The sequence below is a fragment of the Salmo salar genome, chromosome 11, assembly GCF_965601325.2.
Source record: "Salmo salar chromosome 11, fSalSal1, whole genome shotgun sequence".
NCBI classification, from domain to species: Eukaryota; Metazoa; Chordata; class Actinopteri; order Salmoniformes; family Salmonidae; genus Salmo; species Salmo salar.
This window is the reverse complement of record NC_138301.1, coordinates 41,019,253-41,033,546: the sequence shown is the minus strand read 5'-3', so window position 1 is coordinate 41,033,546 and position 14,294 is coordinate 41,019,253. Positions and strand designations below refer to the sequence as shown.

The 14,294-nt window shown below is 43.4% G+C and overlaps 1 protein-coding gene across 1 annotated transcript in view; it reads left to right on the top strand.

The window, feature by feature from the left end:
* The window catches only part of LOC106562775 (GRAM domain-containing protein 2A), a 35,700-nt gene that overhangs the window by 2,811 nt on the left and 18,595 nt on the right, over positions 1-14,294 (top strand). The window contains exon 2 of the mRNA XM_045689544.2: positions 4,186-4,299. Within this exon, the coding sequence (XP_045545500.2) occupies positions 4,186-4,299 (114 nt within the window). The remainder of the gene's footprint in view (positions 1-4,185; positions 4,300-14,294) is intronic.

Sequence of the window (14,294 nt, the reverse complement as noted above, 5' to 3'; positions counted from 1 at the left end):
AGTCTGTCCCTGCATATCTGTCCCCAACTCTGCTGTCTGTGTGCCATCTGTTGCCTGCTCTGCCTAATGACATCATTGTGAAACATTTCCATTAGAATTTCATTTCTTTCTTATGAACATTTTATCAACTAGTCTTTGAGATATTAGGCTACTAGGGTTCTTACTTTGCGTTTTGGTGTACTGAAAAATACTCTGATGTCCGTCTTCTATTTTTCTGCCATTTTTCTACCTGGCTGGCTGGCTACACACACACACAGTGTGTAGGTTATTTACAGTAGGAGATGGGCTTCTATCATCTTATCTTTTATCATTCTATTTGGGCTTCGATCTAAAAGGTAGCTAGCAAATGTGAAACGGATTAAAATGACAAGAGTTGACAGCTGTATGAGTTCACCATTTACACAACATATGCTGCAACCTTTTGTAATTTTAATAGTTTGTTTCATATTGGCTGGCTTCCAACAATAGCTGAATTTGCAAAGCTAGCGAGCACCAATTCCGTTTCAGTGGTGTTTGCTATAATCTTTTCTACCCGGGTTAAATAAAGGTGAAATAAAATAAATAAATAAAAGTTCCCTTGCGACAATTTAGCTTTTGCAACGAGACCATTAAATATATTTAAGACAATGGTAGAAGAGAGTGTAGTTCTGTTCAGTTTGGACTCCAGTTTATCGCTAACCTTATCACAGGGACTTTGAAGCACTAACTTACATCATCTGCATGCTGATCTTGGAATAAATTGACGATAGCGAAGATTCCATATTTGACGAGGCCACATAAATGGAATAGGTACTAGCTAGCTTAATAGTTAATATTTGCACGCTAGCTCTGCATAATCAGCTAGTGTGTGTGCGCGATTGACTGGATTAACCTCACATCAGTTACGTTCATTGAGTGCCTTTCAGACAGTGGATACGACCCCTCTATTACCTTGCCAACTAAGGAACTGGCAGTGGATCAAACCATTGTGAGGCAAAGGGTGGGTCGCAATCTTTTGAAACTTAAAAACGCGCTATTAAGTGTCTATAATCAGCACAATTGCTTTCATTGCGTATTATTAATATTATTTAAATTACATAGTTATGTTTCAGTGATATATTGGGGGGGACAAATCATATTTTTCCCAGGATGGGGGGGTCGTGTCCCCCCCGGGATTTCCGCCCCTGCTCTACACACTCACGTTTGCTTGAAAGGAGCCCTCAATGTAGCTCCTTTGAAACTCAAATTACTTTTATTTCCTGTTAGGTAACTTTATGTGTGGTGACGAATTGTTCAAGACACATCAACATAGACCACGAAAACATGTAGGCTACAGTATAAATGCAAGCAATGTGTCAAACAAAACATGTTGCAAATTATCTGGCCTTGCAATACAAGTACATCCTGTCTATGATTCTGTAGAGTAACTGTTAAACTCACAAACAGGATATTGACCAACCTCCACTCATATTGTCATCTTATTTATCTTGTGGGGAGAGAACAGGTCCAGAGAACCGGTCCAGGATGCCTATATACTCTACAGTGTCTGCTTGTAGTGAAGCAGTGTAGATACAGTATCTCACAGGACAAAGTCCTCCTTTGTGTTATGGTTTCATAGACAACTACCTGCATCACAATTTGCCTGATTTTAGTCCATATGTAGGCTACAGGTACAAATATGGACTAGCCTTCATAACTAATAATAATGGAGGCTACAGATATATTAGGGATTAGGCTATATCAGGACCACAATATGACAAAACCCAGCTGCAGCCAATTATGCAAAGCATGCCTTTTTCAGATGCAGGTAGTAGCTAAAGTACTCGGGCCCCTATTAAATCCAACTCCACTTCCTCCCTTAGCTTGACTGAGCACAACTGTAATTAATAGGCCACCTGACTGCAGGCGTTCAGCTTGAAGAGCCCTTTGGTTTGCACAGCTGTGGTGAACCATGAGAGAGGAGAAATGGTTGATCACATTCTGTCTTCTTTTTAATACATGCTCTTATGGATCATTTATTCCCCATGGTTTGGCTTAGACTTCAATTTGTCCTGCCATTGCTGACTCTTGTAAGCGTTAGCTGTTCTGGAATAAGATAGCTGAGATTGATAATGATCCTTGTTGAGGCCTGCCTCTCTCAGCCCTGTCTGACCCTATAGTAAAGTGACACCACCAGACACTATCTGTGATCAAGAGGGAGCAGCGCATCATAGCCTCTCCGGGTGTGAGGGAACACAGAGAGAGTGTGAGACTTTGAGGTATAGGCTACCACTGATTGCTTACGGGGTATATTGGTCACAATTAACAGAAGATGGATGATATGAATGGCTTCATCATCAATGAAAGATGACATGATCTGTACAGTATGTATCATTATACTGTATTGTGTAATTAGATATCATGATAACTGTATATAGAGGTTGTTGTATTGTTTTGGCTCATTGCAACTTCTACCTGGAACGTCATTGACCTTGACAGCCTATAGCCTCCGTTAGATTGTGTCCGTGACGCAGACCTTTTTGTTTTCCCCGTCACTCTAGAGAAGACCACGAGACAGGGAGGTGAAGGAGAAATGGTGTGATGCACCTTTAACAGTAGAGGTCCTAGAAACTGCAGCTAGCTTAACTAGATTAGAGTTAATTCGATTGGAGGACGTCTTGTGATGGCTCTGTAGATGTGCCCTAATCAGCAGGAGGACAAGGAGGAGGAGAAGGAGAGGGATGAAGGCTCACATTTAACATTCATATATGGACAATGGTGTGGCCTTTGTCACTGTTATAAGCCAAGTCAGAGTGAGAGTACTCAGTACAAGGAGCCAAGAGGTTTTGATTTGTATTCCACAGATCGTTTTCTTGTAAGTATTCCAAACTAGTTAACATCTCAGATCATCATTGCTTGGTGTCTCAACCACCCAAACCATTTTTTGTTTGCATAACTTGGTGCCATTCTCATGTTGTTTCTGGTCATTCTGTTATAACCAAAGTTGACATTGACAAGAACGTCCATAGCTTGTGATGTGTTGGCTACCGTCTCTTGAAACAACATTTTCAGGTTGTGTTGGTGCTGCATTCACAGAACACAGAGACTTGGTCCACAGAAAAGTCTGCTCTCAGCAAATTAAGGAAACGGCTCACCCCACCACTCTGCCCCACTGTTAAATCAGACCAAGTGTGCACAACTTAGGGCCTCCAGTTCTGCTGTCCTGACGACTTTCTGTTTGTCCAATTGAAAACAACGAGTCACACAAAGACGTGACAAAATGTCCCTTGGTCTTCTGACTGTTCGGGGAATGGAGGGGTTTAATAGGGTATTATGGGTAAACAATGTCCACGCCAACGGGCCGTAGAATTTGGTGACATTTTCTTGAAATGATGATACCCAGCCCTGAAGTTTCTCCCTCTCGGCCAGTGAAGGTTTTAGGAGGATTAAATATGTCTTTAGGTAAAGAGGGGTTTAAGATGAACCCTCTCATATTCCCCAATGTGGAGCTATGATTAATTGCTTTAGTTTTCTCCCATCTGCATTTCATTCTAAAAAAGTTTGCTTCTGTTCCATTACTTTTAATTTACCATAGACACCTGTTTGCAGCTGGAATAGTTGAATACAGCAACCAAGAAGCTATTGTTCACCAGCCTCATCTACTTTGACTGGCTAGCTACAGTTCATTGGTTATGGACAGGGTGGGGGATTTCTGTGGGAACCATTGAACTAGGACCTTAAGCAACAGGAAGAGGCTTTTTCGTACAGAGAAGTCATTGGTTCAGATGGAATGAACCAGAAAAATCAGAGATAATAAGCAGGAAACTCAGCATGTGATAAATGGCCAGACTGAGTCAGGGGTTTTCTAGAGAACACAAAGCTATTATCAGTCAGTCACACCTGTGACTATACAGAGGATGTGGTAACTACAGTCTTTCTCCCAAAACGGTCACCGTATCATCCAGTGTACGTGTGTGTGAATTAGTGGAATGGTGTGCACGTGTGTTTGAGGAGCACAAGTGGTTGCTCAACAGTGTGCATGAGAAAGTCACCCAGGCCCAGTGCACAGCTTCATTAACCTGTGTATATTTGCTTGTATATTGATGTAGAATTTGCATGAATGGGTGTGTCCACACATGGATATGAGCTGTGTTAGAATACATGACACATGCTTTGAGCCTGTGGGTCACTGATGACAGCTCAACACTGTGTGGTCTGTGTGTTCAGGCCCAACACCATGACAGAACACCAGGAGCAGAATGAAGAGGGAGTCCTCATCTCAACACAGGACCTGGAGACCTCAAAACACCAGGATACTCAAGGAGGCCATCCACAATTCAGGTAGGTAACATGTATACACACACACACCACACACACACACACACACACACTTTTTAAAAGTATCTTTGTCCCTTGGACGTCGATGAACTGGTTGGTGGCTGAATTTAAATACAACTAGAAAGAGAATTTGGCTGATTAGTTCAACTCTCATCTTGTTTGATTTTTACACATTATTATGAGTGTTCTGCCTCATGTCCACAGCAACAGGTCCTCTGTATAGACTATTAACACAGACAGACAGGTCCTCTGTATAGACTATTAACACAGACAGACAGGTCCTCTGTATAGACTATTAACACAGACAAGACAGGTCCTCTGTATAGACTATTAACACAGACAGATAGACAGACAGACAGGTCCTCTGTATAGACTATTAACACAGACAGATAGACAGACAGACATGTCCTCTGTATAGACTATTAACACAGACAGACAGACATGTCCTCTGTATAGACTATTAACACAGACAAGACAGGTCCTCTGTATAGACTATTAACACAGACAGACAGGTCCTCTGTATATACTATTAACACAGACAGACAGGTCCTCTGTATATACTATTAACACAGACAGACAGGTCCTCTGTATAGACTATTAACACAGACAGACAGGTCCTCTGTATAGACTATTAACACAGACAGACAGGTCCTCTGTATAGACTATTAACACAGACAGACAGACAGACAGGTCCTCTGTATAGACTATTAACACAGACAGACAGACAGACAGACAGGTCCTCTGTATAGACTATTAACACAGACAGACAGGTCCTCTGTATAGACTATTAACACAGACAGACAGACAGGTCCTCTGTATAGACTATTAACACAGACAGACAGACAGGTCCTCTGTATAGACTATTAACACAGACCGACAGACAGGTCCTCTGTATAGACTATTAACACAGACAGACAGACAGGTCCTCTGTATAGACTATTAACACAGACAGACAGACAGACAGGTCCTCTGTATAGACTATTAACACAGACAGACAGACAGACAGACAGGTCCTCTGTATAGACTATTAACACAGACAGACAGACAGGTCCTCTGTATAGACTATTAACACAGACAGACAGGTCCTCTGTATAGACTATTAACACAGACAGACAGACAGGTCCTCTGTATAGACTATTAACACAGACAGACAGACAGGTCCTCTGTATAGACTATTAACACAGACAGACAGACAGGTCCTCTGTATAGACTATTTCACACAGACAGACAGACAGACAGACAGGTCCTCTGTATAGACTATTTCACACAGACAGACAGGTCCTCTGTATAGACTATTTCACACAGACAGACAGACAGGTCCTCTGTATAGACTATTTCACACAGACAGACAGACAGACAGGTCCTCTGTATAGACTATTTCACACAGACAGACAGACAGGTCCTCTGTATAGACTGTTAACACAGACAGACAGACGGGTCCTCTGTATAGACTATTAACACAGACAGACAGGTCCTCTGTATAGACTAACACAGACAGACAGACAGGTCCTCTGTATAGACTATTAACACAGACAGACAGACAGGTCCTCTGTATAGACTATTAACACAGACAGACAGACAGACAGACAGACAGGTCCTCTGTATAGACTATTAACACAGACAGACAGACAGGTCCTCTGTATAGACTATTTAACACAGACAGACAGACAGGTCCTCTGTATAGACTATTTCACACAGACAGACAGACAGGTCCTCTGTATAGACTATTTCACACAGACAGACAGACAGGTCCTCTGTATAGACTATTAACACAGACAGATAGACAGACAGACATGTCCTCTGTATAGACTATTAACACAGACAGACAGACATGTCCTCTGTATAGACTATTAACACAGACAAGACAGGTCCTCTGTATAGACTATTAACACAGACAGACAGGTCCTCTGTATATACTATTAACACAGACAGACAGGTCCTCTGTATATACTATTAACACAGACAGACAGGTCCTCTGTATAGACTATTAACAGAGACAGACAGGTCCTCTGTATAGACTATTAACACAGACAGACAGACAGGTCCTCTGTATAGACTATTAACACAGACAGACAGACAGACAGGTCCTCTGTATAGACTATTAACACAGACAGACAGACAGACAGACAGGTCCTCTGTATAGACTATTAACACAGACAGACAGGTCCTCTGTATAGACTATTAACACAGACAGACAGACAGGTCCTCTGTATAGACTATTAACACAGACAGACAGACAGGTCCTCTGTATAGACTATTAACACAGACCGACAGACAGGTCCTCTGTATAGACTATTAACACAGACAGACAGACAGGTCCTCTGTATAGACTATTAACACAGACAGACAGACAGACAGGTCCTCTGTATAGACTATTAACACAGACAGACAGACAGACAGACAGGTCCTCTGTATAGACTATTAACACAGACAGACAGACAGGTCCTCTGTATAGACTATTAACACAGACAGACAGACAGGTCCTCTGTATAGACTATTAACACAGACAGACAGACAGGTCCTCTGTATAGACTATTTCACACAGACAGACAGACAGACAGGTCCTCTGTATAGACTATTTCACACAGACAGACAGACAGGTCCTCTGTATAGACTATTTCACACAGACAGACAGACAGACAGGTCCTCTGTATAGACTATTTCACACAGACAGACAGACAGACAGGTCCTCTGTATAGACTGTTAACACAGACAGACAGACGGGTCCTCTGTATAGACTATTAACACAGACAGACGGGTCCTCTGTATAGACTATTAACACAGACAGACAGGTCCTCTGTATAGACTAACACAGACAGACAGACAGGTCCTCTGTATAGACTATTAACACAGACAGACAGACAGGTCCTCTGTATAGACTATTAACACAGACAGACAGACAGACAGACAGGTCCTCTGTATAGACTATTTAACACAGACAGACAGACAGGTCCTCTGTATAGACTATTTCACACAGACAGACAGACAGGTCCTCTGTATAGACTATTTCACACAGACAGACAGACAGGTCCTCTGTATAGACTATTTCACACAGACAGACAGACAGACAGACAGGTCCTCTGTATAGACTATTAACACAGACAGACAGACAGACAGACAGGTCCTCTGTATAGACTATTAACACAGACAGACAGACAGACAGACGGGTCCTCTGTATAGACTATTAACACAGACAGACAGACAGACAGGTCCTCTGTATAGACTATTTCAGACAGACAGACAGGTCCTCTGTATAGACTATTTCAGACAGACAGACAGGTCCTCTGTATAGACTATTTCACACAGACAGACAGACAGGTCCTCTGTATAGACTATTAACACAGACAGACAGGTCCTCTGTATAGACTAACACAGACAGACAGACAGGTCCTCTGTATAGACTATTAACACAGACAGACAGACAGACAGACAGGTCCTCTGTATAGACTATTAACACAGACAGACAGACGGGTCCTCTGTATAGACTATTAACATAGACAGACAGACAGACAGACAGGTCCTCTGTATAGACTATTTCAGACAGACAGACAGACAGGTACTCTGTATAGACTATTTCACACAGACAGACAGACAGGTCCTCAGTATAGACTATTTCACACAGACAGACAGACAGGTCCTCTGTATAGACTATTAACACAGACAGACAGGTCCTCTGTATAGACTAACACAGACAGACAGACAGACAGGTCCTCTGTATAGACTATTAACACAGACAGACAGACAGGTCCTCTGTATAGACTATTAACACAGACAGACGGGTCCTCTGTATAGACTATTAACACAAGCAGACGGGTCCTCTGTATAGACTATTAAGACAGACAGGTCCTCTGTATAGACTATTAACACAGACAGACAGGTCCTCTGTATAGACTATTAACACAAGCAGACGGGTCCTCTGTATAGACTATTAAGACAGACAGGTCCTCTGTATAGACTATTAACACAGACAGACAGGTCCTCTGTATAGACTATTAACACAAGCAGACGGGTCCTCTGTATAGACTATTAACACAGACAGACAGACAGACAGGTCCTCTGTATAGACTATTAACACAGACAGACAGGTCCTCTGTATAGACTATTAACACAGACAGACAGGTCCTCTGTATAGACTATTTCCACGTCACGGTGGTGTCACCTGACTCCACGTCACCTGGTGTGACCATCTGGTGTCACCTGACTCCACGTGGCGTTGACAGGTCGTTCTCTAGGCTGAGTCCAAAATGCCACAACCTATTCCCTATATTGCCATGGGACTCTGGTCAAAAGGAGTGCACTATATAGGAAATAGAATGCCCTAACTGTGGAGCTGCTGGGGCTTATATAACCAGGATCTAAGGCAGGAGGGGCATTCTAATCCTGGTGAAGCTGTCCTGGGATGGGATTTGGCAGGGTAGGCTACCGCTGTGTGTTGTGACTGTGGTGTGTTCTCTCTGTCATTGACTAGTGGGTGGGAACTCTGAACTGTGTTGTTCATGGGTGTGTCCCATTGGTCTACAGTGGATTTATTTTCATGGGTGCGTCTCATTGGTCTACAGTGGATTTATTGTCTTGGGTGCGTCTCATTGGTCTACAGTGGATTTATTTTCATGGGTGCGTCTCATTGGTCTACAGTGGATTTATTTTCATGGGTGCGTCTCATTGGTCTACAGTGGATTTATTTTCATGGGTGCGTCTCATTGGTCTACAGTGGATTTATTTTCATGGGTGCGTCTCATTGGTCTACAGTGTATTTATTTTCATGGGTGCGTCTCATTGGTCTACAGTGGATTTATTTTCATGGGTGTGTCTCGTTGGTCTACAGTGGATTTATTTTCCTTATTTTGTTTCCTTCATGAATTGATGTGAAAGACAGAGAAGGGAAAGCAAATGGCTGCCCAGTGTCCACCATGTTGCTTCCCCTTTCCTATGGTTTTAGATGAATGCAGACGCTAGGTTTCTGTCCTAAAGGGGATAGTTCAGCCAAATTACAAATGGAAAGGTGATTAGTTCAAGTAAATACCAAAACGACACAGAGGTAGGTCATGGCATTGACCTCTCACCTTTGACCTCTGTGCTCTTTGTCTCATTTTCTCTTTTCTTCAGCTGAATTATTGACTGTGAATCTGTCTTTGTCTGCCTGAGGGAGGTATTCCCTTTCTAATGTATCATTCCTCAGGCTTGTAATTAGCTTTGCTATTCAGCGCCGCAGCCAAGGACACTTTGAGACACACATACACACACTGCAGCCCTGGTTACACGTTCCACTTCTCACAGGAAGATAAACAATGTTCCTGCATAAATCAATGTCCTGTTTTGTTTTCAAGCCTGATGACTAAGGTTCAGGTAAGACAAAGGAAATATATGTTTGATAGATTTTGAACTGTTGGACTCTGCTGGACTTGAATATTGTTATTCAGATTAGTCTTGGTATCTTTATGTCTTCAAATATCTAAAGGGTGTATTCCAGTAGGTTACTGCAGGGAGAGGGAGACGGATGAAAGGAACAGCAGAGAGGGTGTATTCCAGTAGGTTACTGCAGGGAGAGGTAGATGGATGAAAAGGACAGCAGATAGGTTGTATTCCAGTAGGTTACTGCAGGGAGAGGGAGATGGATGAAAAGAACAGCAGAGAGGGTGTATTCCAGTAGTTTACTGCAGGGAGAGGGAGATGGATGAAAAGAACAGGAGAGAGGGTGTATTCCAGTAGGTTACTGCAGGGAGAGGGAGATGGATGAAAATAACAGCAGAGAGGGTGTATTCCAGTAGGTTACTGCAGGGAGAGGGAGATGGATGAAAATAACAGCAGAGAGGGTGTATTCCAGTAGGTTACTGCAGGGAGAGGGAGATGGATGAAAAGAACAGCAGAGAGGGTGTATTCCAGTAGTTTACTGCAGGTAGAGGGAGATGGATGAAAAGAACAGCAGAGAGGGTGTATTCCAGTAGGTTACTGCAGGGAGAGGGAGATGGATGAAAGGAACAGCAGAGAGGGTGTATTCCAGTAGGTTACTGCAGGGAGAGGGAGATGGATGAAAATAACAGCAGAGAGGGTGTATTCCAGTAGGTTACTGCAGGGAGAGGGAGATGGATGAAAATAACAGCAGAGAGGGTGTATTCCAGTAGGTTACTGCAGGGAGAGGGAGATGGATGAAAAGAACAGCAGAGAGGGTGTATTCCAGTAGTTTACTGCAGGTAGAGGGAGATGGATGAAAAGAACAGCAGAGAGGGTGTATTCCAGTAGGTTACTGCAGGGAGAGGGAGATGGATGAAAGGAACAGCAGAGAGGGTGTATTCCAGTAGGTTACTGCAGGGAGAGGGAGATGGATGAAAAGAACAGCAGAGAGGGTGTATTCCAGTAGGTTACTGCAGGGAGAGGGAGATGGATGAAAAGAACAGCAGAGAGGGTGTATTCCAGTAGGTTACTGCAGGGAGAGGGAGATGGATGAAAAGAACAGCAGAGAGGGTGTATTCCAGTAGGTTACTGCAGGGAGAGGGAGATGGATGAAAAGAACAGGAGGGTGTATTCCAGTAGGTTACTGCAGGGAGAGGGAGATGGATGAAAAGAACAGCAGAGAGGGTGTATTCCAGTAGGTTACTGCAGGGAGAGGGAGATGGATGAAAAGAACAGCAGAGAGGGTGTATTCCAGTAGTTTACTGCAGGGAGAGGGAGATGGATGAAAAGAACAGCAGAGAGGGTGTATTCCAGTAGGTTACTGCAGGGAGAGGGAGATGGATGAAAAGAAGAGCAGAGAGGGTGTATTCCAGTAGTTTACTGCAGGGAGAGGGAGATGGATGAAAAGAACAGCAGAGAGGGTGTATTCCAGTAGTTTACTGCAGGTAGAGGGAGATGGATGAAAAGAACAGGAGAGAGGGTGTATTCCAGTAGGTTACTGCAGGGAGATGGATGAAAAGAACAGCAGAGAGGGTGTATTCCAGTAGTTTACTGCAGGGAGATGGATGAAAAGAACAGCAGAGAGGGTGTATTCCAGTAGGTTACTGCAGGGAGAGGGAGATAGATGAAAAGAACAGGAGAGAGGGTGTATTCCAGTAGGTTACTGCAGGGAGAGGGAGATAGATGAAAAGAACAGGAGAGAGGGTGTATTCCAGTAGGTTACTGCAGGGAGAGGGAGATGGATGAAAAGAACAGCAGAGAGGGTGTATTCCAGTAGTTTACTGCAGGTAGAGGGAGATGGATGAAAAGAACAGGAGAGAGGGTGTATTCCAGTAGGTTACTGCAGGGAGATGGATGAAAAGAACAGCAGAGAGGGTGTATTCCAGTAGTTTACTGCAGGGAGATGGATGAAAAGAACAGGAGGGTGTATTCCAGTAGGTTACTGCAGGGAGAGGGAGATGGATGAAAAGAACAGCAGAGAGGGTGTATTCCAGTAGGTTACTGCAGGGAGAGGGAGATGGATGAAAAGAACAGGAGGGTGTATTCCAGTAGGTTACTGCAGGGAGAGGGAGATAGATGAAAAGAACAGCAGAGAGGGTGTATTCCAGTAGGTTACTGCAGGGAGAGGGAGATGGATGAAAAGAACAGGAGGGTGTATTCCAGTAGGTTACTGCAGGGAGAGGGAGATGGATGAAAAGAACAGCAGAGAGGGTGTATTCCAGTAGGTTACTGCAGGGAGAGGGAGATGGATGAAAAGAACAGCAGAGAGGGTGTATTCCAGTAGTTTACTGCAGGGAGAGGGAGATGGATGAAAAGAACAGCAGAGAGGGTGTATTCCAGTAGTTTACTGCAGGGAGAGGGAGATGGATGAAAAGAACAGCAGAGAGGGTGTATTCCAGTAGTTTACTGCAGGGAGAGGGAGATGGATGAAAAGAACAGCAGAGAGGGTGTATTCCAGTAGTTTACTGCAGGGAGAGGGAGATGGGTGAAAAGAACAGCAGAGAGGGTGTATTCCAGTAGGTTACTGCAGGGAGAGGGAGATGGATGAAAAGAACAGGATAGAGGGTGTATTCCATTAGGTTACTGCAGGGAGAGGGAGATGGATGAAAAGAACAGCAGAGAGGGTGTATTCCAGTAGGTTACTGCAGGGAGAGGGAGATGGATGAAAATAACAGGATAGAGGGTGTATTCCAGTAGTTTACTGCAGGGAGACGGAGATGGATCGAGAGAAACAGAGCACAGTGCCTGTGTTTTTCAATAACCATGCTTTCCTCCACCTGGGAACCAGACCATCTGTTATTTATAGCAAGCCTCCAACAGGCAGGCAGAGGGACAAACTGTAGCCAACAACTCACCCACCTCTCTAATATGGTGCCTACCCACTATAGATATCAGCTTGTTGTTCAAAGTAATAAAGGTGTTGCCACTACTCTTAGCACCTGTTGATGACAATAAATATCTAGAGGAGTGGAGCGAGCATATTGTCTTTGTCGATACTGACAATATTACAGGATAATAAGCCGTTCTGGATTGTCCCCACCAAAACTGAAATGTTGAGGAAATCAATTCAGCAGAACTCCCATGCCCATGTTTATTGTCATGTCTTAATAATTTCATTGGTGCCCATAAACATTTTAGAACCTTTTTATAAACATTCAATCATTACCTCAATCATTGCCTCCAACTGCTCTTAAATACTAGTAAAACGAAATGTATGCTCTTCTACCGATCGCTGCCTGCACCTGCCCGCCCGTCCAGCATCACTACTCTGGACGGTTCTGACTTAGAATATGTGGACAACTACAATTACCTAGGTGTCTGTTCAGACTGTAAACTCTCCTTCCAGACTCACATCAAACATCTCCAATCCAAAGTTAAATCTAGAATTGGCTTCCTATTTCAAAACAAAGCATCTTTCACTCATGCTGCCAAACATACCCTCGTAAAACTGACCATCCTACCGATCTTTGACTTCGGCGATGTCATTTACAAAATAGCCTCCAATACCCTATTCAGTAAATTGGATGTTGTCTATCACAGTGCCATCCGTTTTGTCACCAAAGCCCCATATACTACCCACCACTGCGACCTGTACGCTCTCGTTGGCTGGCCCTCGCTTCATACTCGTTGCCAAACCCACTGGCTCCAGGTCATCTACAAGACCCTGCTAGGTAAAGTTCCCCCTTATCTTAGCTCGCTGGTCACCATAGGAGCACCCACCTGTAGCACGCGCTCCAGCAGGTATATCTCTCTGGTCTCCCCCAGAGCCAATTCCTCCTTCGGCCACCTCTCCTTCCAGTTCTCCGCTGCCAATGACTGGAACGAACTACAAAAACCTCTAAAACTGGAAACACTTATCTCCCTCACTAGCTTTAAGCACCAGCTGTCAGAGCAGCTCACAGATTACTGCACCTGTTACATAGCCCATCTATAATTTAGCCCAAACAACTACCTCTTCCCCTACTGTATTTATTTATTTTGCGCCTTTGCACAACATTATTTATATTTCTACTTTGCACTTTCTTCCACTGCAAATCTACTATTCCAGTGTTTTACTTGCAATATTGTATTTACTTTGCCACCATGGCCTTTTTTGCCTTTACCTCCCTTATCTCACCTCATTTGCTCACATTGTATATAGACTTATTTTTCTACTGTATTATTGACTATATGTTTGTTTACTCCATGTGTAACTCTGTTGTTATATGTGTCGAACTGCTTCGCTTTATCTTGGCCAGGTCGCAATTGTAAATGAGAACTTGTTCTCAACTTGCCTACCTGGTTAAATAAAGGTAAAATAAAAATAAATAAATTACAACATTGTAATAAAGAATAGATATAGCCTTGCTAAATGTTATCCATGGAAGATAAATACAGGCATTCTCTGTTGACTAGAGGATGATATGAGTGAGGCAGAGCTCTGTCCCAAGAGGAGAAATTAAAACCCCCAGCTATCCTCCACAGGGTTGCTAAGATCCCCCGTTTACTGCAGATGCTTATAGAATGAAAACATTGCCTTTTCCTCAAACAACCTTACCAGTGAGAGAGAGAGAGAAAAAGAGGGTGAGACCTTTATCTGTTATTTTATTTGTCTCTCACTAGATCAT